This window comes from Watersipora subatra, chromosome 10, assembly GCF_963576615.1.
Source record: "Watersipora subatra chromosome 10, tzWatSuba1.1, whole genome shotgun sequence".
NCBI classification, from domain to species: domain Eukaryota; kingdom Metazoa; phylum Bryozoa; class Gymnolaemata; order Cheilostomatida; family Watersiporidae; genus Watersipora; species Watersipora subatra.
The window spans coordinates 37,619,191-37,643,548 of NC_088717.1; the positions used below are offsets into that span (position 1 = coordinate 37,619,191).

The 24,358-nt window shown below is 35.3% G+C and overlaps 2 protein-coding genes across 3 annotated transcripts; both read right to left on the reverse strand.

The window, feature by feature from the left end:
• Positions 1-67: 67 nt before the first annotated feature.
• Positions 68-9,395, reverse strand: LOC137407028 (uncharacterized). The gene is made up of 5 exons (XM_068093634.1): positions 9,317-9,395; positions 5,489-5,647; positions 3,725-3,771; positions 2,313-2,417; positions 68-247 (listed from the first exon to the last, which is right to left on the reverse strand). The coding sequence occupies exons 1-5, from the start codon at positions 9,393-9,395 to the stop codon at positions 68-70; spliced, it is 570 nt and encodes a 189-aa protein (XP_067949735.1).
• A 2,519-nt stretch (positions 9,396-11,914) lies between these two features.
• Positions 11,915-24,149, reverse strand: LOC137405929 (DCN1-like protein 5). Of its 2 annotated transcripts, none has more exons than XM_068092402.1 (8): positions 24,046-24,149; positions 23,510-23,635; positions 23,335-23,408; positions 22,585-22,774; positions 22,271-22,379; positions 20,193-20,297; positions 15,005-15,107; positions 11,915-12,382 (listed from the first exon to the last, which is right to left on the reverse strand). In XM_068092402.1, the coding sequence occupies exons 2-8, from the start codon at positions 23,596-23,598 to the stop codon at positions 12,309-12,311; spliced, it is 744 nt and encodes a 247-aa protein (XP_067948503.1). In that variant the 5' UTR covers positions 23,599-23,635; positions 24,046-24,149; the 3' UTR covers positions 11,915-12,308. The 2 variants fall into 2 exon arrangements, with proteins under 2 accessions (XP_067948503.1, XP_067948504.1); XM_068092403.1 differs by having other exon boundaries at positions 24,034-24,106.
• Positions 24,150-24,358: the final 209 nt, after the last annotated feature.

Sequence of the window (24,358 nt, forward strand, 5' to 3'; positions counted from 1 at the left end):
TGCAACATTGAAAACATATAATACGCAGGGGTGACAACTTCTCATACATCAGATTGACTGATTTCAATCAGCATGTTGATTCAGTGCTACTAAACAGAAACCCTAAAAAGGCAGCGGCTCCAGCCACTCCTAGAGATATAAAGCTGATGGGTATTGGATATGTCTTCCACCTTTCATCTTTAGTGGCAATGGTAAGAATATGGCTTGACATGTTTAGAACCCAGCCTCCAACGAGCATAACGTATGACTACAAAGACAGAGAGTGATGGCAGGTTTTTGAATGTTACTAATAAGTACTAGCAGTATCATGGAAAAGATTTAGTTGCAGGACAAGAAGCTACCGGCGCATTGCCATGGTAACATGGTTAGTGTAAGAAGTATTTAATTTGTCTAATTTCTGATAAGCTGTTGTGATTAACATTCCAACATCTTTTGTGTGTGCATCGCCGCCTTGAAGATAAACTTGCACAAAATCTTAGATTTTATCAGAAAGTATCGGTATTTTTTTATCCTTCGACATTGTTTTTGATGTTTAAGGTGATCTGACTGCCAGCACATTTCACGATTGAAATCGACAAAACTTCATCACAATTAGAAAGCTCTGAAGAAACACGTGCAAAATGGTGTTATTAGTTGTCGTTGCTACAGTTGATATCGGCTATTGCACTCAAGTTGCAACGTTACGCTAGGCCTCTCCAATCTGTCGACTTTTCAACTAAAGATGTTATAATCACAGTTTTGCTTGATCTGAACATTTTTAACCGCAATCAAGTTTTATCGATTTTAATCTTCAACCATTCTGTCAATCAGATCACCCCAAACATCGAGAAGAATCGCACATGATAAAAAAAGGCCGATACTTTTTGATAAAATCTACTAAAAGTTTGTGAAAATTCATCTTTAAGAAGTAACTTGATACAATAAAAAATTTGTTAATTAAACTGCAGCAGTTAGTTAATTGAAGGATGCAAGCGTAGACAAAAACTGCTCTTACTAGCAGATGGTGTAGGAATGTAATTTTTACTGCACTTTTATTCTGTGCTAGTACGCAATATTAAGCTCTGGCATCGCGTGAGATTTTTTGATTTTAATCAGAAGAGTGAAGCGTGTGTGGAGATGTTCAATGCAAGTTGCTAAACAATTTGAATGACAACTATCCGTGAACAATGAGGGCAATTGTCCTTAATCCATACACAGGCGCGTTTGTGAGTTTTTAATCAAATGCGCGTTCTAGAGACTGGTTCTTTGAACCGAGACAGAGCTTTGAAACCAAATATTTTTGATAAAATGGCCAATGAGCATGCAATGACTAAGTGGGACAACATAGCTATCGATTTAGCACGCTTGTCTCTAGAAACTGTAAAAATCGTGTTTATTTAAAAAGAAATAAAATCGAACTTTTCTAAAGTTTTTCAAACATATTCAGTGTTTTAACAAACTAAAAATTTATTTCAAAGCTTCCAATTGTATGCTTGTTTCCCTAGTATACTATAATTGGCACTGGTGTAAATACACTAACATACCTCGACATTTTCATGATATGCTGTCAATAGAATTTCTAGTATTGAGTACATGTTGCAGTGTTTGATGAGTTTCAACGAACGACTGAATATGAAATGTTTATCACCCTATCATCATACTTATTGATACTCAGATACAAGCTCTGTATCCAAAAGAAGATTTTATCTTAGCTGTTAGTTTACTAGCATCAGCTGTTTTACTGCCAGGCACTAGTTCCTTGAACGCCCCAGTTTGAGGTAGTCACAAGGTCGAGGTCACAAGTCTCTCAGATTTTTTTTAGAGGTAGCTAAAGCGGAGTTGTTCTGGTAAAAGGAGCATTTTATGGGTTCTTTTCCCATTACCACTGGTGTCAACCCCAAATACAACCCATTGTTTATAGGTCAAGCTTCTTATATAACTGAATCACAGCTGCTCTCTACTAATTTCATATATACAGCATCATTAAGGCCTCTTTGGCTAGACATGTACTTATTTTCAAACATTATACAAGTTTAAAACTTGTCTACAGTTTAACAACAACTTGACTTGCTTTCAAACTTTATAGCTCTGTAGAGAATGACAATAAGAAATTATCTTTTAGCAAAAAAGTATAAATTATGTTTAGATCTTAGCATCAGCTATTGAAAGTTTATAACCATTCCTTAATCTATTGGCATAGCATTGCTCTGTTTACAAATAACCACAGAGAGAAGATAACTCATTGTGCATACTATAGCTGCTCTAAGACAATGCATCTCTGGTGGCATTTGAACTATTTGGCATGAAAAGTTGAAAACAAAAAATAAACTTACAAAAATGGGAGGTCGCCAGAATATAGTGCTGTTATAGTTGACGAGAGGAACGGTTATCAGTGGAATACAAAACCACGGTTGGTGGGTGACGAGGTCTTTTATTTTCTGAAACAATGTACTCAGCAAGTTCATGATTTTGCCCAATTTAAATAATAGACATTCTATTAAATATTTCTACACAGGCCATTGTTCAGTTGCAGTTTTCTTTACATTTAGGAATGTCTACAGATGTACTGTGTTACATATGTTTTACCATGCTTGCGTGTAATATAGGTATGATGTTTTATGTCTTTCACATAAAAAACACATTCATCGCATTGCCTTTCCTTTTGTTGCAATAGTATATAAGAATTGGTATTGCCAGCAGCTTTATTGTTTATATCATCACTTCTATTGTCTTTCTAACTATTAGCTGTTTTACCATTTTAATATTTTAGTACAATCTTTCTCAATATATCGACAAAGATATTGTCTTTTATTATATAATACTTAACAGTTATGGCCAGCGTATAAATGCCCTTAATGCTGTTGAGCTTATTGTGTCATTAGATATTTACTGTTTAAAGTACTCAAATCACATCACCAATCTGCCTGACCATCCATTACATTCCTACTTCCCCAGACAATCCACCACACCTTATACCAGATACCTCCACTTTCCTGATAGACTTTATAGAACAGCTATACCGCAAAAAGATATTTTTTCCTATAAGCATAATTTTACTTTACTATTATGTGTTTGTATCATGGTATAGTTTACTTTGAACAGCCTTGACCTCTGACAATAAAGTTCTTATCAATCAATCTAATTTCATTTAGTTCATTTTTAGCAAATTTTTTTCAAATTGACAATAGTTACCCAATATTTAGTTGAGCCTATGAGTTGTTCGTGGCGGTTTTAATACAAACACGCTTAGCTATACTTCCTAGTCAAATCTAGCAACTAGTAATACCATGCTGTATAGCACCAATCGAGTAGGTTAGTTAATGGATTGTTGCGTGCAAACGACTCATGGACGTCCCAGTCAGTACATATATGAAAGCAATCATAGATGCGATAGTAGGTACATATGTTTATATATGAACAGATTCATAGATGTGATGGCCTGTGCATAAATTTATGTGCCATCGATACATAGATGTGACGGTTAGTGCATACTCATGTGCCATAGATTCATGATACATACGCATGCAGTTCATATTCTATGTGAACCAGATGGTCTAGCAGTAACTCAAATAATCAAATATAAAATTTTTTATCATTTACTACTCAACTAATCATGGAATTCAGGTCTCTCTTTTTGGTAGTTTGTAGTCTTGAACTATATGAAGGTAATACTGAGAAAAAAGGTCAAGGAATATTATGCCTTGTGACTTGATTAGACGTAACTGACATTAAAAGGTTATCTTACCCGATATGTATAACAAGTTATTTCTCCATCTTTATGTAAGCTCTTTGCTGCAATATAAACATGAGTAGCGTCAAGTCCATCAGATTATCTGGGCACTTTGGACAAATGAGGCCTTTCCTATATTTTTATAGGGTTTTAACTATGCAATACTAAAAATGAAGTGCATAATTGAGACGATTAATATTTTGTAGGCTAAAAGAAGATTCCAACGCTTTTTAGTATTATCTATTAACTTATATGACATTAATTATCTGTAATTATATAACAGAGTAAATGAAATGTACAGCTAGGATTAAAATAGATACAAGGCATGTTAGCTGAATAATGAATGATGGAAAAGAGCAATAGATTTATTATGCAGAAATATCTTATGTTGTGTTTAAACTGCTTTAAACTGCTAAGAAGTAGATGTATTACATGTGTTACATGTATATGCTCTCATAAAGTGCTAAACTATAAAACATCTATGTAAAACATTTGAAGTAAAATATTTCTAGCTCATTGTTATCACGCATTTATTTGTTGAGTTTGTGCAAAAGTTGACCACGAATAAAAAAGACAGCTTTTCAAGGATAGACATATAGACATTAAACATATAGACATTAGACATCTAGATACTAGAAATATAAACACTAGAAATATAGACACTAGACATATAGACACTAGACATATAGACACTAGATATATAGACACTAGACATATAGGCACTAGACATATAAGCACTAGACATATAAGCACTAGATATCTAGACAATAGACATATAGACGCTAGACATATAGACGCTAGACATATAGACGCTAGTCATATAGACACTAGAAATTTAGACATTAAACATATCACAGACATATCATGTCTGTAATATGTCTATTGATTGTTTTACCTAGCCTACACACATTATCCATTGAAAAAATTTCTAACAATTTTCTAACAGTTATTAGAAGCCTATTGTGGTCCAGTTGTCTAAAGCACCTGACCTACAAACAACAGGCCGAGTTCATATCCCAAAACAGGCTACTGGTGATGACAGGTGATGACAAGAATGACATCCAACTTTAAATTGCTTTTTGCATTGAGTATGTCTTTAGCTATAGAGGTTCTCTAGCCATTGAGTACGTCTCTAGCTATCGAGGTTCTCTAGCCATTGAGTATGTCTCTAGCTATCGAAGTTCTCTAGCCATTGAGCTTAGACATGTATAGCTACTATAATAAATTTTTTGCATCGATGTTATTAAAATAAACACGCACAGCTTCTGCTTGCATTAAGCTACCAGATGTCATACTCGATCATTGAGGGGTTGCTCACATACACAGAAATGCAGTATCTACATGTACATGTATATAAAATTCATAAATATATCGTCAATTGACCAACCAAAGAGCATATGGAATTCCCAGAATTATGTCAGTGTAAAACAGCCACAAAAGTTCTCAATAAGTTTCCTCTCCTATTCACAAACAAACTGATTATCAGTTCTGAATATGTTTTGAAAGTAACTCCACCCGCTACCTGCTGCCTACTTCTAGCTGACAGAATAGCTTATTGGGCTTATCATCAGTAATATTAAATAAATAAGCAAAGGTTTGCCCACAGTTAACTAACATTGCGGAGTAATCTCAATAAATATTTTATTCATGATTATTGCTAAATAATTATCATTTGACAAACTTTCTAAACTTAAATTTTACATGAAGCTGATGAAGACACCATACTGCTCCATTAGTTTGTGTGACTACCTAACAAAACCTGCCGTTATTTGTACATACCCAAGACTCTGCCAGCAAATGTTCCTGTTAAAACACTGATGGCGACAAGACTACCCTTAGATACGGTAGCCTGCGATGCAGATTTCATTAGAAATTTTCTAAGCTCATCTCCTGTACAGTAGAGTCCATTTCCAGTATTTCCAAGTGTAATGTTTGGCTCTGAAAGCAACGATACAAGGCAAGAGGTTAGTAAAGAACTACAGATTGTCACAAAATGATTGCTGAATCCAATATGGAGCATTTACTATGGGTTGCCAGTCTTTGGTTTTCCTTTTCAAATAAAAAAAATTGAAATCTAATATACAAAATGCCATTTTGATAAAGTGTGTTGCTCCATTATCTTTTTTGCTTAAAATTGGTGGATGTTTTATATTTTACAAGTTATATTTACAGTTTAAATAATTTTAATTAAAACAATTACCAGCATCAAGTAAAAATAGGAAAAAAAATTAGAGAAATCTCTAGTATTGATGTTATCAATACTCAATATTAATGTTATCAATAGCCCTCTTCTTGACAGTTTCTGTAAAATTAGCTGTCTTCATGCTGATGAGCTTCCATTGAAAAAGTAAACTCTTTTATCTATATATATTTTTCAAAGTATGTCGTCTGTCTTCTGTCGTCTGTCTGCGTCCCGGCTCTAGATCATAAAATCTTGATGTTGAATTTTCTGTTCTGATGATTTCTGAAAGTTCTGATAAATTTGAACTCATAACGAATGCATCAACAAGTTTCTAATCCATACGCTCTACCACTGAGCTCTACCACTGAGCTCTACCACTGAGCAATGAGCTCTACCACTGAGCTCTACCACTGAGCAATGAGCTCTACCACTGAGCTCTACCACTGAGCAATGAGTTCTACCACTGAGCTCTACCACTGAGCTAGAACAGCATATTCCATACGTTCTACTACTGAGCTCTACCACTGAGCAATGAGTTCTACCACTGAGCTCTACCACTGAGCAATGAGCTCTACCACTGAGCTCTACCACTGAGCAATGAGTTCTACCACTGAGCTCTACCACTGAGCTAGAACAGCATATTCCATACGCTCTACTACTGAGCTCTACCACTGAGCAATGAGTTCTACCACTGAGCTCTACCACTGAGCTAGAACACCATACTCCATATGCTCTACCACTTAGCTAGAAAAGCATATTCCATACGCTCTACCACTGAGCTAGAACAGCATATTCCATACACTCTACCACTGAGCTAGAAAAGCATATTCCATACGCTCTACCACTGAGCTAGAAAAGCATATTCCATACGCTCTACCACTGAGCTAGAAAAGCATATTCCATACGCTCTACCACTGAGCTAGAAAAGCATATTCCATACGCTCTACCACTGAGCTAGAACAGCATATTCCATACACTCTACCACTGAGCTATAACAGCATATTCCATACACTCTACCACTGAGCTAGAAAAGCATATTCCATACGCTCTACCACTGAGCTAGAACAGCATATTCCATACACTCTACCACTGAGCTATAACAGCATATTCCATACACTCTACCACTGAGCTAGAAAAGCATATTCCATACGCTCTACCACTGAGCTAGAAAAGCATATTCCATACGCTCTACCATTGAGCTAGAAAAGCATATTCCATACGCTCTACCACTGAGCTAGAAAAGCATATTCCATACGCTCTACTACTGAGCTAGAACAGCATATTCCATACGCTCTACCACTGAGCTAGAAAAGCATATTCCATACGCTCTACTACTGAGCTAGAACAGCATATTCCATACACTCTACCACTGAGCTAGAAAAGCATATTCCATACGCTCTACCACTGAGCTAGAAAAGCATATTCCATACGCTCTACCACTGAGCTAGAAAAGCATATTCCATACGCTCTACTACTGAGCTAGAACAGCATATTCCATACGCTCTACCACTGAGCTAGAAAAGCATATTCCATACGCTCTACTACTGAGCTAGAACAGCATATTCCATACACTCTACCACTGAGCTAGAACGCAATGGCAATCGGAAACGTTTTCATATAACGGATACACAATGCGCGTGTTAATTATTTTAGCCTTGCATCCACGAGTTACGATGCTTCTGTTCAGAAATATTTTGGGACCTCATGTAAGTATGTGCAATGTGATGCTTATTCATCCTTTTTCATTAAGGCTAAATTTATTCGGCCCCACGATATCGACGATAATTTATCTCAAACTTAAAATTCGGCAATTGGTTCACTGATTATATACAATGAAACCTCGGCTCTTGGACGCTTCGGTTCTCGACTAACTCGGTTATCAACCAAAAATTTTGAGATTTGTTCGTCGCGGATCTCGAACATAAATTCGAGAGCATGCGCATTGAAATTGGAACAGCTCCGGAAACAACATGCAAACGTTCGTTAACAAAAAGCAATTTACGCTTCATGAATTCTTTACAAAAAAGGAGGAACCATCTGGGGCAAAAAGATTTACCAAATAGATTTGCTAAAGAGATAACACCTCTAGCATACGTATATTTGTTTATTATTTAACTTGTGAGGAGCAAAGAGGAAAAAAATGTTAAATTGTAGAACGGCGAAGAACTTTATAAGGCTTAGCTTGTCTGGAGACTCATTCGCTGTGCACTTGATCGCTACCATAAGTTCCTAATTGGTTAAATTGATGTCTACGCATGTCATGTGCTGGGTTACATTGGTTTACTTGAGGGTTAGGTAAATTTCTTTAATTTATTTGACCAAAAATTAATTTTTCAAAACTCATTTTCTCAAAAGTCAATTACTCGAAAACTGAAAAGTACAATTTTTTGAACATAATTGAAATTATTTGGTGAGCTCTATTTTGTTCTTGTATTTAGTTTATCTTATACGTACATAAAACAGCTTCTGTTTACAAAGTTCTGATTTTAGGTTTTTGTACTATATTTTTTCTGTAGTCTCAAATCATCAAGCTGGAAACAACGTTGACAGCGATAAGGGAAGAAATTAGGTTTAAATGACAATTTATATGTCAAGGACAAAATATATTAGAATTGAGAGATGTGCAACAAAATGGGAACTTGGTTCACTACAAAATGGGCATCAAGGATATCAAAAGTTGCGCAGACGAGTTCCATAGTGAACAAAATTGCTATTTGTGAACTACTGATTTTTATTTATTTTTTTGACTATTTCAAGTAGACTATTACTTGGTTTGATGAGAGGTTTGGGTTGTACTTAAGGTGTCTGATTAGTAACCATTGTAAATGACAATTCTTTAACGACTTGATACTGTACAGCAGGTGAAACTACAAATTCAAATTTTTCAACGAATTGTATTTTAATACATTTTGATATTTTTTGGAAACAAATTTTGTAGCTAATTGATAAATAGACATTACTATGTTTGATTTAGTGATTTATTTTAGCTAAAATCAGATCATCTTAGGCTCTGATAACTCGAAATCATATTACTTTTAACCGTACCAGTTGATTAGGTCAATAAGTCGATCAGAAGATGTAAAGACATTGATTGATGGTATGATGTATAAGAAGATTTTAAAATTGAGAAAAGGAATATGAAAATTTGGAACATTTCAGAACTTAAAATCTTAATTAAATAAAATTAAATCTGAAATGTTGGGCATGAAAACGATTGTCTTGAAGTTTAATTCAGTCAGTTTTCATCATTTAGTCACTAACTGAAGTGTAACTAACATAGATAGGACTTTGCCTCCTAGCATATAGTCACCAACCTTGAAAAATAGAGAAAGCTTTTCTTTCTATGCTCGTATAATCTTTGCTTTCAGAAACCCTTCAAGCCTAGGCCTTTACTAAAAAAGCATAGCCTGTGTAAAGGAACTTACGACAATGGGGCAGTCCTTTAGTGCTGAGGGCATCAACAGCAGACGAACCAGTACGCGTGACCGTAGAGAACTGTGCCATGTTAACTAAATTTTCAACCAGCTGACGGTTTACAAAATTTGCTATAATGTCGTGCCAGGTTAAAATATTTAAAAAATGAAATGCCAAACATGTTTTCATAAAAACATGCCAGTCAGCTTAAAAATTTTCATTAGTGTGTAGATGTATGGTTTCAATATTGGCTCTGCCTAGGTTTTTTTCATGAACTTGAATGTTACTGTGGCATCAAAAGCGTTGTAACTACTTTTTCCCCAATTACTGCTACATCAGGTTGCTGCATTGGAGATTTGTATCTATATTGAAGATTAGAAAATTAGAAAGCCCTTTCTGTCAACCTCCGAGGTGGCAACTAGCCAAGAAGCCTCACTTAACTGCCTTGCTATTCAAAAAAATAACTGAGAAATGTCTTTATGTATGAGATGATACGCTGCAAACAGAACTTTTTTATTTTAATATCTGATCTGGAAGGACTGAGGAAACCAAAGTGATAAACTCGATAAAAGCTTTTTGTCCTTGGCTATTTGTGGCTATGGCTTTCTGTCTTCAGTTATTTGGCAACTGGCCGAAAAGCCTCGCTTAACTTGGGTTGTCAACAGTGACAATCACTGTGACTTCAAACCTTGACCTTCGCCATAATGTGGTATCTTCCATCCATAGTGTAATTATGGCTTTTCCAACATCACCTGCAATTGATGCATTGAACAGTACACTGAATCCATAAATTGATGTTAGTGGCTTGCCAGAGTGCTTAGACTATTTGATTCTTTTAAAGAACCAATCAATTGGGTCAATGGCAGCGATAAAAATCATTCAAAAGATGAACATTGATTGATAGTGCGGTGTACAAGAACATGTTAAAAATGGAAAAAGGAATATGACAATACAAAAAATTTCAGAAATTGAAATATCAATTAACTAAAATTAAATCTGCGATGTTAGGCATGAAGACAATTATCTTAGGTTCAATCAAGTATTCCTCATTCAGTCACTAACTGAAGTGTAACAAACACAGAACTTTGCCTCATAGCATATAGTCAACAACCTTGAAAAAAATAAAGAAAATCACTCAAAAATATATTATATATATATTTTATTTGCTAATAATCTTGCAATTTCTTGATATTTTTTTTATGTACTCGAACAACTGATCAGACTACCAGCTGCACAATCACAAGAAAACTAACCCGATGAAATCTGGCCACTTCAGTATCACAATGGCAGGCTTGAAGACCAAATACAAAGTTACATGCGGTGTACAGCAATTCAGTATTATCCTAACCTGCTCAGTACTTAATGTAAAGCAAATTCTGAAACCAAGGCACCTCTCACTCTTAAGCTCAACCTTCCACCTTACCCTTTAACTAGCCACACCTGGTAGTAAGCGTATTGTCATTACCTCCCTTAAACTCCAGCCTTCTCAAGTTGCCCCATTCATCCTTTCTTATGCTGAGACACTGGACTGTTGAACCAGCCCAGCGGTCCTCTTTTTTATCTTACTTTGAACAATTTTACTTTCTTCAGCCCTTGTTGTCCTGCGAAGCTTGCTGCCCAGAAATAATGCAGCAATGAGTGTGCTATGTATAATGTACCTCCGACATTACTAACCAACCCAACGTTTGTATTAGTGATTTTGTTCCTACGAGCCAGTGAAGCACTTTTACTTCATTTGGAAAGGATTTTAACCCTATAATTTTAAAATACCATCAGAAAATGATAAGATAGTTAAAAATGTTTTACTACTTACTTTTATGGACTTGTCACCAATGCAATGAATGTTCATTAGCAAAGTACAGACAACTCCAGTTACCTAATAAGTCTGCGAGGACAAACACTTTGGATAAATCGTACATTTTAATTGTAGTCTTAAAGCTAACCTAAATCTATTACTACTAAGCCAATGATATATCATACCAACGTTTGTAATTTTTTACATTTATTTTAACATGTGCGTTGCGACGAAGCTTTCATCTAATATTTTCTTTTATATTTCCTTTCGAAAACCATGTTTGTTATTTTGGTAATTATGCGCACAAATGGCCACCATGAATACTGGGTAAAAGTAAAGTTGGAACAAAATTAATTCAAAAATATTAACTCAAAAACCAAGATTAAATATACTTACTGTTTTTAGCACACACCACCATATTCTAAATTGCTCTGATGTACATTCTTTCACTTTATACAGTTAACATCTAATAAAGACCTAAGCAGCGCTTATACACACTGCTTCTATGTACACTTATGATCCCCACCTTTCCACTTCATATACACTTACATATTTGCAGCAAAACTGGCCTGGTATAAAACCTCTAATACACATAAAGCTTCTGCAACTGGAGTATGGTAGTTCCAGCTAGAAGTAAACCTACCAAAGGTGTGTTATATATATTTACACATTCCCATTTCCTACACTGATAAATGAATGTGGGAATACTTTCTGCTCACTGCTGAATTATCACATACCTAATATGGAAACTAATCATGCAGATTGGAGAGGAACAGATTCAACTAATTCACTTCCCTTCCATTTATTCGGTGTCAGACATTCATACAACGCTCCATGAAATGGGCTAGTGGTTGGAAAGATACGATAACCTATCCGAGAAAACTTGACAGAGAGTTCATGCACTCCAATAAACTATTTTTCTTAAATGTGTACTGAAAATTCCACTTCAAGCATAGACATCGGTAATACCTATGAAAAATTCTAGTCAATCCCTGTGGATCAACTAAGTCCAAAGCTGTAGCACCTAATCGAGTCATGCAGACATTTGAATAGAGAATATCATGGCACAAAATCAGTCAGCACTGGCAGAAAATAACTTTCATAAGTTTAACGTCAGAAGGCGATGGGTGTGGTTGGACAAGTCTGATTGGTTAATAAACGATACATCAAGCAGATTAATTGGCTAGCGCTGGCGGATATCAAATCGGCTATGCGCCGGCTTGAGTCTCCATTGAGGAAGCCTTTTGCAATGATTCAACAAACTCATCCAACATGACTGGCCCTGTAAGAGAACATTTAAGTACACTAATCACAATGCAAATCTGAAGTGATTTTTGGTTGAATTGCAGAAATTGCATTTGCAAAATTCAATTCATACAAAAAGTGTCAACGATGACACACTTTCAAGGTGGGTCTATGACATTATACCATGACAGACGACGATAGGTGAGAGAAGCTCGATGCAAAAAAAATTGATGGAAATTATGAACAGGTGATGTGCCACACTTGATGTCTGGTGACATAATACCACGTAAGGTTAACAAAGCTGTAATTCAACCAGTTTCATTCTTTTCTTTATCAAATATTAGGTCTAACTGAACATCTTCGATAGACTTGTATAAACAATTCTAACTGATGAAAAATGTCGGCAGGTGACACTCTTGACATGGTCCTATTGACTGATAACATGACAGGTGACAACGGGTGGCTAAAGCTATTGAATGTCAATCTTTACATGGCGAAGTATTATTTATAGCTCAACATCTTCCTAGACTCATGTTCAGCCACACAACTATCAACAGTCCACCAACTTTTTATGTTCTCCACCAACAACCTCAACATATAGATTTTCGAACAAACAACTTAGAATTTGACAAAATATTTTACTCTACCACCGCAAAAACCTTTCAACATATAGCATTAAAATCTTTTAAAACCATGTAGTTTTGCACCAGAAAGGGAAAAATGATACCAATTTAAAACTAAACTTGAAAAATATAAAAGATAGTAAAATAATTATATATAAGCTAAGTTAATTTGAACTCTACCTAGTATATGTTAGACTAGGTTACACCATGTATCTTTATCACCTCCTAACCTATTGATGACCTATAACCTATGACCTATTGCCTACGCTTTCAGTCGAATGTCTGTAAGATAATGTAATAACAAACAATAAAGTAAAGCCTGGTTCCCATATACGTCTCAAAGCACCGGTGACAGCACGGCAGGCTATTAGCGGTGAAATGGGAACCTACGTAGTAGTAGGTTGTTGCCTAGGTAGTTGTCGGAGGCAACGCAAGAGTTTAGCGCTGTTCAAATTTCGAGAAGAGCCGCAGGCAAAGCCTTCCCGAAATGCACTGTACGGCATAGCGAACGAACACTGTTATGTCGTTATTAGCGATGCAGCTTTATGTGAACCACCGAGCCTGGCGTCGCAAGCATTTTACTGCGCAATATTACCGCCGGAGTCTCGCAATCGATATGGGAACCAGGCTTAATCATTGATTATTGCTTTATTAATTTAGAGTTTTGCAAACATTTTAGTTTGTAAAACTATATATATAGATCTCAGTGTTTGTCTGTCATCAATCGTCTGTCCAGTAATAACTTTAATAATAAAAAAACCATTTCACTGAGGATTTGAACTCACAACATTTAAACTGCAAGTCTACCAATGAGCGTGTGTAAACACTAGACTAAGCCATTCTTAACATTCAGATCTCTCTATCTAACCTTATTGCGATTGCACACGTAAAACCTGTACTTTTTATAATTAATTTATATTACATTTTGCGTTTGTTTTTCTTTAGAAATATTTTTGAAAGCTTTTTTGTACCATTACTCATAACCTATTTTTTAAATTTTTAATTTTTAAATACGCCGCTTCAATTTCCATTACCTTACTATTTCTGGTTTTTTCCAAATTTCGATCGTTAATTCTGTAAAGGCTAAATAGTTTTCATGTGGGCAATAGGAGTTGTCTCTACATTCTCTCTCCATTCGGTCAGACAAAGTATCAAACGAAGACAGCCTGATATCTCATTTTTACATTTGCACTAGTATCAAGAGGTATCAGTATCGTCCTACTCCAAGTTTTGATAGATAGCTTTTGCTGCAACAGTAACCTCTTTTATACACATATTTCTATGCACTCATTGTTGTTGCTCATTCAACATATTCATGATTTTTATTTTGTTTACTCAGTTCGTATCAATTATATCATTACCAAATCACTTTTTATTGTAATCGTAGCAAAACAAACTTTATTTAGCCATTACTTACTAAATATTTCAAGTTTAAATTTAAACACCTTTACAGTTGTTTATTTTTTTCTTAATTTATTTGAACTACACAAAACGCTTTTCTCATGATATGTAGTTTGAAAGTTAGAATGGTAACTGTTGTAATACGCTGAACAGAAAAAAATCTGTGCAAAGACTTTTTATTACCTGGGTATTGCCAATCATTCACCTAGTAGTTCTATATAATACATTTGTTTTAATGAAATGTGTTAACGCTGGAAGTATTAAAAAGTTATCATAGATGTTTGGTCATTGGAACAAATTAAATAAATTACAGTGTATTCCTATAATAATATTTGCTTCAACATACGATGGTTTCAACACTCAAAGCAAATATTGGAACAAATAAACTTTGAAGTTTAACTGCATATGAATAATTATGATATATGAGCACACGGCTGTGGAGTCTCCACTGAACTATTACTATGGATTATTATGAATTATCATCTAAGGTGAAGGAATCCATGGATGCAATTGTATAAGAGTGTGCCTACAAATTGAATGTAAGGGCATATGAGATGTCTTAGTTTCATCCATATGCTTGTGTGCTAACAGTGTATGTAAGTGCATACAAACAAAACTCAAAGAAATGTACGTACACGCGCCATTGACATCGTAGTTTGAAAGGTCGGACTTTATGCTTCTACTGAACTCCAAAATGTTATTCCATTGATCTCTATTCAATACCTTGTACTGTGAGTTCTACAAAATCATGAGATAGCCTATGAACCTTTGCCAAAATTACGAAGTGTATAGATAGATGCTATACAATCTGCACATATAAACAAACTAATACTCTTTTAAAATTGCAGAATATTCATAATGAAGGTGTGCCTGAGACTAATTTTATTAGACACACCGAATAAACAAGTATAATAAAAACCGTTCAATAATTTGATATTTGTCTTCAACTATGTAAGCAGTTCTACTTCAATCATGTTAACAGTCCTACTTCAATTATGTTAACAGTCCTACTTCAATTATGTTAACAGTCCTACTTCAATTATGTTAACGGTCCTACTTCGATTATGTTAACAGTCCTACTTCAACCATGTTAACAGTCATACTTCAATTATGTTAACAGTCCTACTTCAATTATGTTAACAGTCCTACTTCAATTATGATAACAGTCCTACTTCGATTATGTTAACAGTTCTACTTCAACCATGTTAACAGTCATATTTCAATTATGTTAACAGTCCTACTTCAATTATGTTAACGGTCCTACTTCGATTATGTTAACAGTCCTACTTCAACCATGTTAACAGTCATACTTCAATTATGTTAACAGTCCTACTTCAATTATGATAACAGTCCTACTTCAATTATGTTAACAGTCCTACTTCGATGATGTTAACAGTTCTACTTCAACCATGTTAACAGTCCTACTTCAATTATGTTAACAGTCCTACTTCAATTATGATAACAGTCCTACTTCAATTATGTTAACAGTCCTACTTCGATTATGTTAACAGTTCTACTTCAACCATGTTAACAGTCATATTTCAATTATGTTAACAGTCCTACTTCAATTATGTTAACAGTCATATTTCAATTATGATAACAGTCCTACTTCAATTATGTTAACAGTCCTACTTCGATTATGTTAACAGTCCTACTTCAATCATGTTAACAGTCCTACTTCAATCATGTTAACAGTCCTACTGCAACTACGCTAACTGTGGTTTTACAATAACGTTAACAGCACTGTAAACATCTGAACAATGTGATCTTAACAGCAATTTATAAAAAAGCTTCCCATAAACAGAGATATTTAAAATCTCCAATGTTACTAGAATAGCCAATAAAATTGCCAAATGCGTGGAGATACAGTTGTAATACACATCCAGTAAACTCGACACAATGACCGTGTTAATGATTATATATATATATATATATATATATATATATATATACAGTGGTGTGCATAAACTTGGAATCACCAGTTAAATCTTCAAATATGTATGTTTATATGCTGTTGTCTAAGAAATTCTTTGGAGTTAAGTGCCTCAACCCCATCAATATATATATCATTTGAAAGAGAAAATTTTGAAGAACAAGATGATGCCAAATATTCAAAAATATTCTCAGATTTTTATCGCTGAGGGTGGATCTACCGAAAGGCAGACTTATTGCAGGCTATGAATGTTGTTAGTGAAAATTGATAAAATAGGATACAAACAAACTCTTTTATACAAGTTGGTGGCCCTGAAAAGGGCCGTTGGGTTATTGTTGGCCTTCAGAAGAACTGGTAAGGTGTCTTGAGCTGAGCATTAGTATTTTATTGGCCAGCCCTTGTTCTTGATCACCATCTGACACCGTCGAGACATGCTGTTTACCAACTTTCTGAGCTCTTCAGGAGTGATGATGTGATGCCAAGCATGAATAATCTTCTCTATGAGCTCCCGTTTTGTCTTTGGTTTATCTTTGCTGACTATCACACCAATACGCTGCCAAAGATTTTCAATGGGATTCAGGTCAGGGCTTTGTGCTGGCCAGTCTATTACCCTCACATTACTTCTGGTCATCCACTCCTTGACTTTCTTGGCACGGTGGCAGGGTGCATTGTCATCCTGGTAGTACCAGTGTTGGTCGTTGCTGGTGAACAGGCTTCGAGCACTTGGAAGCATGACATCTTCCATGGTCTTGATGTATTTGTCTCCATTCATCATGCCTTCACAAATGGAGAGTCTTCCCACACCAAAAGCTGTCATGCAACCCCATACCATGACTCCAGTAGGGTGCTTGATGGTTGGTAGCGTACAAGCCGGGCTGTACTCCTCTCCAGGTCGTCTCCTCACATAACAATTTCCAGAGTGTTTTTGGATGGTAAATTTTGACTCATCACTGAACAAGACCCTTTGCCATTGGGCTGTTGTCCAGAACCGTTTATCTTTAGCCCACTCTAGACGACGCTTTCGCTGTTTCTCAGAAACTAAAGGCTTGCGCCTTGCCTTGCAGCCTTTCAAACCATTTGCAAGCAGTCTTCTTCGCACTGAACTGGGGTGAATCTCAGTATCTCTGTTGTCCTTGATCTCCTTACAAAGTTGAGTACTGTTCAGATGTCTGTCAGTGAGGGATCTTCGTACCAGGTACCGATCTTCATGGATAGTCGTCTTCTTGGGTCGTCCAGCAGAGTAGGTGGGTTTAAGACTGCCATTGGAGGTCCAAGTCTTGATTGCTGTGTAGACTAGTGTGCATTGTTTGAAAGCACATCTTCTGCTGATCAGATTGATATATAATAACTGGCATGGCATCATAATTGGCGGGAAAATAGAAAGCAAATGGAAGATCCATTCGATATAGAGTGAACAAAACAATGTGATTCCAAGTTTATGCACACCACTGTATATATATCTTATTGGTCTCCCTTACATATATATTATATGTAAGGAAGACCCATAAGATGGTATATACTACCGGTATTAAGAAGCCAATAAAAAAGACCCTCAGAATATCTCTCTCACTTTCGATAATTGGCTATGACAAGAACAGAAACATTTTTAGAAAAACTAGTAACAGATACAAAAAACAAAAACTCTTCATCTTCCAACTAGTCTGGCTATAGCTTAAACACCAAATGCTACACCAAACAATTATTAGCTAGAACAGGTTCTAACAAGTTATTTTTTAGTAAAACATGACTTCACTTCCAACTACTGTCGTACATCACAACAAAATAAGTAAGATGCTCAATGTATGTCAAACTCCATAAAACGACCATGTGATCGTTCAGGATCGGACAAAGCCATGCAGTATAACAGTATGCAGAAACAAGTGATCGACTATAGAAGCAACCAAAGTAGTCCTTGTTCATGCAATCGGTTTTAAAAGAAAGCTTACAATAGCTATGCCATTTAAATTTATAATTCTATAAACAGCACACAGATACAGAAGCATGCACGAATACTTGGGATACTTGTACCAGAACTCCTTAGTATTTGCGTATCACAAAAGCAAATGGGTTAGGCATATTCAGCAGACCCATGTGATCGTTGGAGTAAAGAAACTTTTCAGATAAAGAACCAAGTGAAAAATTACAATCAAGGCACCTCAGAGCTGACTGATTTTTCAACGAATTTACCAATTGATTTCTCGATTTTTTATTAACTATTTTACAAATCCATTCACCAAAAATAGCAAAAAAGGTTTTATAGCAAGTGGTCTTATGCATGAAACTCATTATTGGTATTACATAAAAAATTATTGCTAGTGTTAAAAGTTGTTCTAGAAACTCATGTGCGCACACTAAAAAGAAAACAGTGCTATATAGAGTTCAGCAATCCAGCTATACAGTCTGATAACTGGACTATACAGAGTCTGACAGTTAGACTATACAGAGTCTGACAGTTGGACTATACAGAGTCTGACAGTTGGACTATACAGAGTCTGACAGTTGAACTATACAGATTCTGATAGTTGGTCTATACAGAGTATGACAGTTGGACTATACAGAGTCTGACAGTTGGACTATACAAAGTGTGACAGCTGAACTATACCAAGTCTGATAGTTGGACTATACAGAGTATGACAGTTAGACTATACAGAGTCTGACAGTTGGACTATACAGAGTCTGATAGTTGAACTATACAGAGTATGACAGTTGGACTATACGGATTCTGATAGTTGGTCTATACAGAGTATGACAGTTGGACTATACAGAGTCTGACAGTTGGACTATACAAAGCGTGACAGCTGAACTATACCGAGTCTGATAGTTAAACTATACAGAGTATGACAGTTAGACTATACAGAGTCTGACAGTTGGACTATACAGAGTCTGATAGTTGAACTATACAGAGTATGACAGTTGGACTATACAGAGTATAACAGTTGGACTATACAGAGTCTGACAGTTGGACTATACAGAGTATGACAGTTGGACTATACAGAGTATAACAGTTGGACTATACAGAGTATGATAGTTGGACTATACAGAGTCTGACAGTTAGACTATACAGAGTCTGACAGTTGGACTATACAGAGTCTGACAGTTAAACTATACTGATTCTGATAGTTGGTCTATACAGAGTCTGACAGTTGGACTATACAGAGTCTGACAGTTGGACTATATAGAGTATGACAGTTGGACTATACAGAGTCTGACAGTTGGACTATACAGAGTGTGACAGTTGAACTATACAGAGTCTTACAGTTGGACTATACAAAGTATGACAGTTGGACTATACAGAGTCTGACAGTTTGACTATACAGAGTCTGACAGTTGGACTATACAGAGTCTGACAGTTGAACTATACAGAGTCTTTCAGTTGGACTATACAAAGTATGACAGTTGGACTATACAAAGTCTGACAGTTTGACTATACAGAGTCTGACAGTTGAATTATACTGATTCTGATAGTTTGTCTATACAGAGTCTGACAGTTGGACTATACAGAGTCTGACAGTTGAACTATACAGAGTCTGACAGTTGAATTATACTGATTCTGATAGTTGGTCTATACAGAGTCTGACAGATGGACTATACAGAGTCTGACAGTTGGACTATACAGAGTCTGACAGTTGGACTATACAAAGTATGACAGTTGGACTATACAGCGTTTGACAAGCACTCTTAAGATCGTTTAAACGTATACACCCACATGTTGAAGCGTATTCATGTACATCAGAGCGACTCGCCTGCTATTACACTAACAGCTGCAAGTGTTCCAAGGAGTTAGGGTAAAGAAAGTAAGGCCGAGTACATAAATCCAGGAGAAATAAGCATTATAACAATCTAATACATACATCCCGAAGAAATAAGCATTATAGCAATTTAGTACTTACATCCAAGAAAGATACGAACTGCGTAATCAGAGGCCACCTTGACTCCAATAACAGTTTCAGCATTGCTTTCCCCATTTCAATGTCAACATTTCGATGCCCATTTCCCTGTAGAAAAGAGTTGTTAAAATGCAAAAATTAGTGTTATCGATGTTTCCAGAAGCAAATTTAATTAGGTGAAATATGATATTTCACGTATCAGTCTGTGTCAATAAAATTGTAATGATATAAGTATTATGTGTCAATCTAACTTTGATAGCTGTGGTTATAGAGAACAACTTAACTCAAACTAAATGACTTAATAAGATAATTTGCTATACAAAAACCTAGCCGGTCTGGGTAGCATTCGATCGAATGGTAAACCTTTCATTGGTTGAATATAGATCATAGTTGATTACCTAAGACCGCCATTATTAAGTTGGTATAGCTTAATTTGTGAAATAGAAGACTTGAATCCATTATCTAGTTCAGAAAAAGCTAACACCAATAACCTGAAAAGTCCTAGGAGTAGGTGTTTCTACCTATATCTGTGTGAAGCTAACAGATTCGAAATGAGTTCTGGTATATCTAGCATTGACCAGTTCACATAATTGGAACTATAACCAGCATTAAAGGCATTTTAGTATAAATAGCGTTGAGGTGTCGTTTAATGACATCTTGAGAAAAAACAAGTATTGCTAATTCTGGGTCCCACCGAGGGGACTGCTAACTACAGCAATAAAATTAACTGATTATGCAAAAAATGAGATGAAACTCAAACTTGTGTTTTTGCAGATGACTAGCGCCAGTGCACTAAAGCACTTAACCTAACAGCTTCGACATGAGAATTTATGTCCATAAAATTATCAAACAGTCACAGCTAAACTATTCTTAAACAGAAAAATAAATGTGCGAAATGACGCCACTAGTTGATATCATTGTTACAATTGATATTAATATCGGCTATTGCGCTCAAGTTACAACATTACGCGCCTCTATTCTGTCAGTCTCTTTGCAACTAGAGATGTCATAATCTCACTTTAGCTCGATATGAGCATTTTAACCGCGATCAAGTTTTGTTGATTTTAATCTTGAAACATCTCAGCGGTGAGATCACTTCAAGCATCAAAAACAATCGCAAACTATAGAAAAATACTGATAATTTCTGATCAAATATACTAAAAATTTGTGCTGGCTCATCTTTTTACTTCAAACTATTTAAAACGTAGATGTAGTTTTCCCAGGTCATTTGTTCTCCTAAAACCTATAAATGATACTGAGGTGTGAACTGTTCAATTCCTTTAAAACACTAGAACAATGCTATAGCAGAATCTTGACAAGTACAGCTTTGCGAACTCTCAGCGACACAGGTGTTATGTTGGAACTTGATTGGTTGGTTATTGCGATGTCATAATACTATTTTAGGAACTTATTAATTCTATTGACCGCCATAATGCTAGCTATTGGCGATTTAGCATTTGTGTGACAAGCTTTTTAAGTGGTATAGCTGAACTGAACAAGCTGGAAATGCCATGAATAGTGTGCTATCATGCAAACAGCTAATACTTTGCAACAACTAGGAGCATATTACACAAACAATGAATCTATTTGTATCTTCATAAGATCTTCATAATTGCGAAAAAAAGTTGTTGCTGACAAGTTGGTTCATCGCTTTATTTTTGCTGCCTCTATGGAATGCCAGTGGTAGTTTTCTAGTACTTCATCATCTAGTGTTCTGAAAATTGGTTTTTACCTCCAAGCCCATAATTTATTTACTCCGGATTTACTGCTGCTTTAAAGAACTTAACCCTTTGAATACCATTCGGCTACCTATTATAAGTGTAGAATAACTCCTGACATACACATACATTGAATCATTTCCTGTTGTCTGAATTTTTTGGATGATGCAAACAGTTTGAACAATATTTTGTGAAGCCAACTAAAATCCAGGATTGCTAAGCCCATTAGTAAAAGGCAATATACTGTACCTTAAGTTTAGAACTTATACAGATGAGTCAAAGGTGTAAGTCATACTAACCTTGGAAAAGTCAAAGATGAACATATATAAATGTGCGTGAGTCAGATATGTAAGTCACACTCACCTTGGAGAAATCAAAGCTGAACTGATATATACTTTTGAAATGAACATCATTTTGCAGCAGTTGACGAAGCTTGGGCATCTCCCTTTTTAACTTTTCACAATTATCACACCTGAAGACAAGTTTGATAGATGACCATTGGATGATGGCATATTGTAGTACTTTTAGCCGACAAGCAAAGTAAAATCACAAACTCATAGCAAGGACAGCTACACTTGCACTACAATAAGAAATGAATTTCTCCAGAATGAGAGAACATAACATATATATATTTTTGAATGATACAAATACAATAGCTGTCAGAAATATTTACATACTCGAGAGAGGCCATGCCTTGAAGCCACTCCGACTTGCGAAAGTACCCTAATTGACTAGCTTTGAGCTTCCAAGCGAGGGCTAACATCGAAATATCTTCTGGATCAACCTGTATATCTTGGCAAAGTCTTTCCATACCATGAGGTCCAATGATAGAGTCTTTGCTTGAACAAGGATAGGCAGGTTCATCAGCTAAAGACACAAAATAGAGTAAGAAAAACAATTCCTTCTGGATTAGTAAAAATTATTGATGACTAAATTTAAAATTCGATAAGTAGCCTTCATAAAAGGTTGGCTACATCGAATCTTCACCACAAAAAATGTAGAGAATGAATAACTAGCAAAATACTATTCAAGATATATGACACATTTTCCTGTTGTACAAAATTGTTGAATAATAACTCAATAATGAGCACACAGGAAGTTTTGGACCAAGCAATTTTGAAAACACTCTAGTTCATCAATATAATTTTGCAGTTCGTTTCATAAAGAAATATCAAACAAAAGATAATAAATATACAAAATAAATATTCTAGTATATTTAAATATATAAATTTCATAATATAAAATGATATTTTTTTAAAAATAAAATAATTATTGCACTTCATCAGCACAAGATTAATAAATTTTGGAACAGTTGCTGATAGTAGCCTAAGCGCACAGATGGCCATCAGGAATGCTGGGTGAAAGTAAAATTGAAATAAAGTTAATTCAAAAATATTAACTCATAAAGCAAGATGATATATACTTACAGTATTTATTAAACCACATTATGCAGTCTTCGGAAGAATATGGAAGCTCGTTTCTCAGATCTGTAACCCTAAAACTAGAAACCATAAAATAATTAAGATAATATACTAACAAAGGCTAAAAATTTAACGCTAAGCACTTACAAATATCTGCTACACGTTAATTAGAGCTACTTACTTTCCTTGTCGGCTCGTTTTATAACGTTTGGAAGACTCTGTCTTAGTTTGACTCTTTCTTTTATGCATCTCTCTAACCTTGTGAGCCATTTTAGAAACCAAAAATCAATGACGGTAACTATAAAAGCTAAAAAAAGTAGTACATGTACGTGATTTCGAGCATACAGCAAACTTTCGAACTGTGACTTGAATGCAAGACGACAGGGTGTACCCTCACGATTAGGAATATTGTATAACCTACTAATTCCCTATTTATAACTAAAATACACCATGAAAAATTGTTGTGTGTAAACTAAAACTCACAAAAACTGCATTTTTCTACAATAATTATATAAAATAAGTTGCCAAGTTTTCAATGAACAGTAAATTACACATACCAACCACAAACCGAGCATTACGAACCATTACAAAAATAAAATAAAGCTACAGTAAGACACTTACGAGCATTAAGCGAATTTGAAATTTAGCAAAGCTGCAGTGTGAATTATAAATTTTAATATGAATATTAATTACCTAAATACTTACAAAGATACTTACGCCGTAAAATAATTTGGACAAGTAATGCCAGACAAAAAGCTTAACGAAAGAAACTTCCCAGAAAACTACTAAGAGAAAAAATAGAGCCGCTAACATAGTGTGCCTCGCTGCTGATTGATCTTGTTACATAGCGGCTAATTGGCCAACTAATGTTGTCGTAAAAAGATAACCAATGAAACGGTATTTAACATTATAACCCGACATACCTGAAAAAAAGTTTCATTAGCAACGCGGCTATGAAAGCTCGCTGCTGATGTTCAAAATTTTATTCAAGAGTTTTCACTTGTGGACCCTGCAGGTACAAAATTGTAAA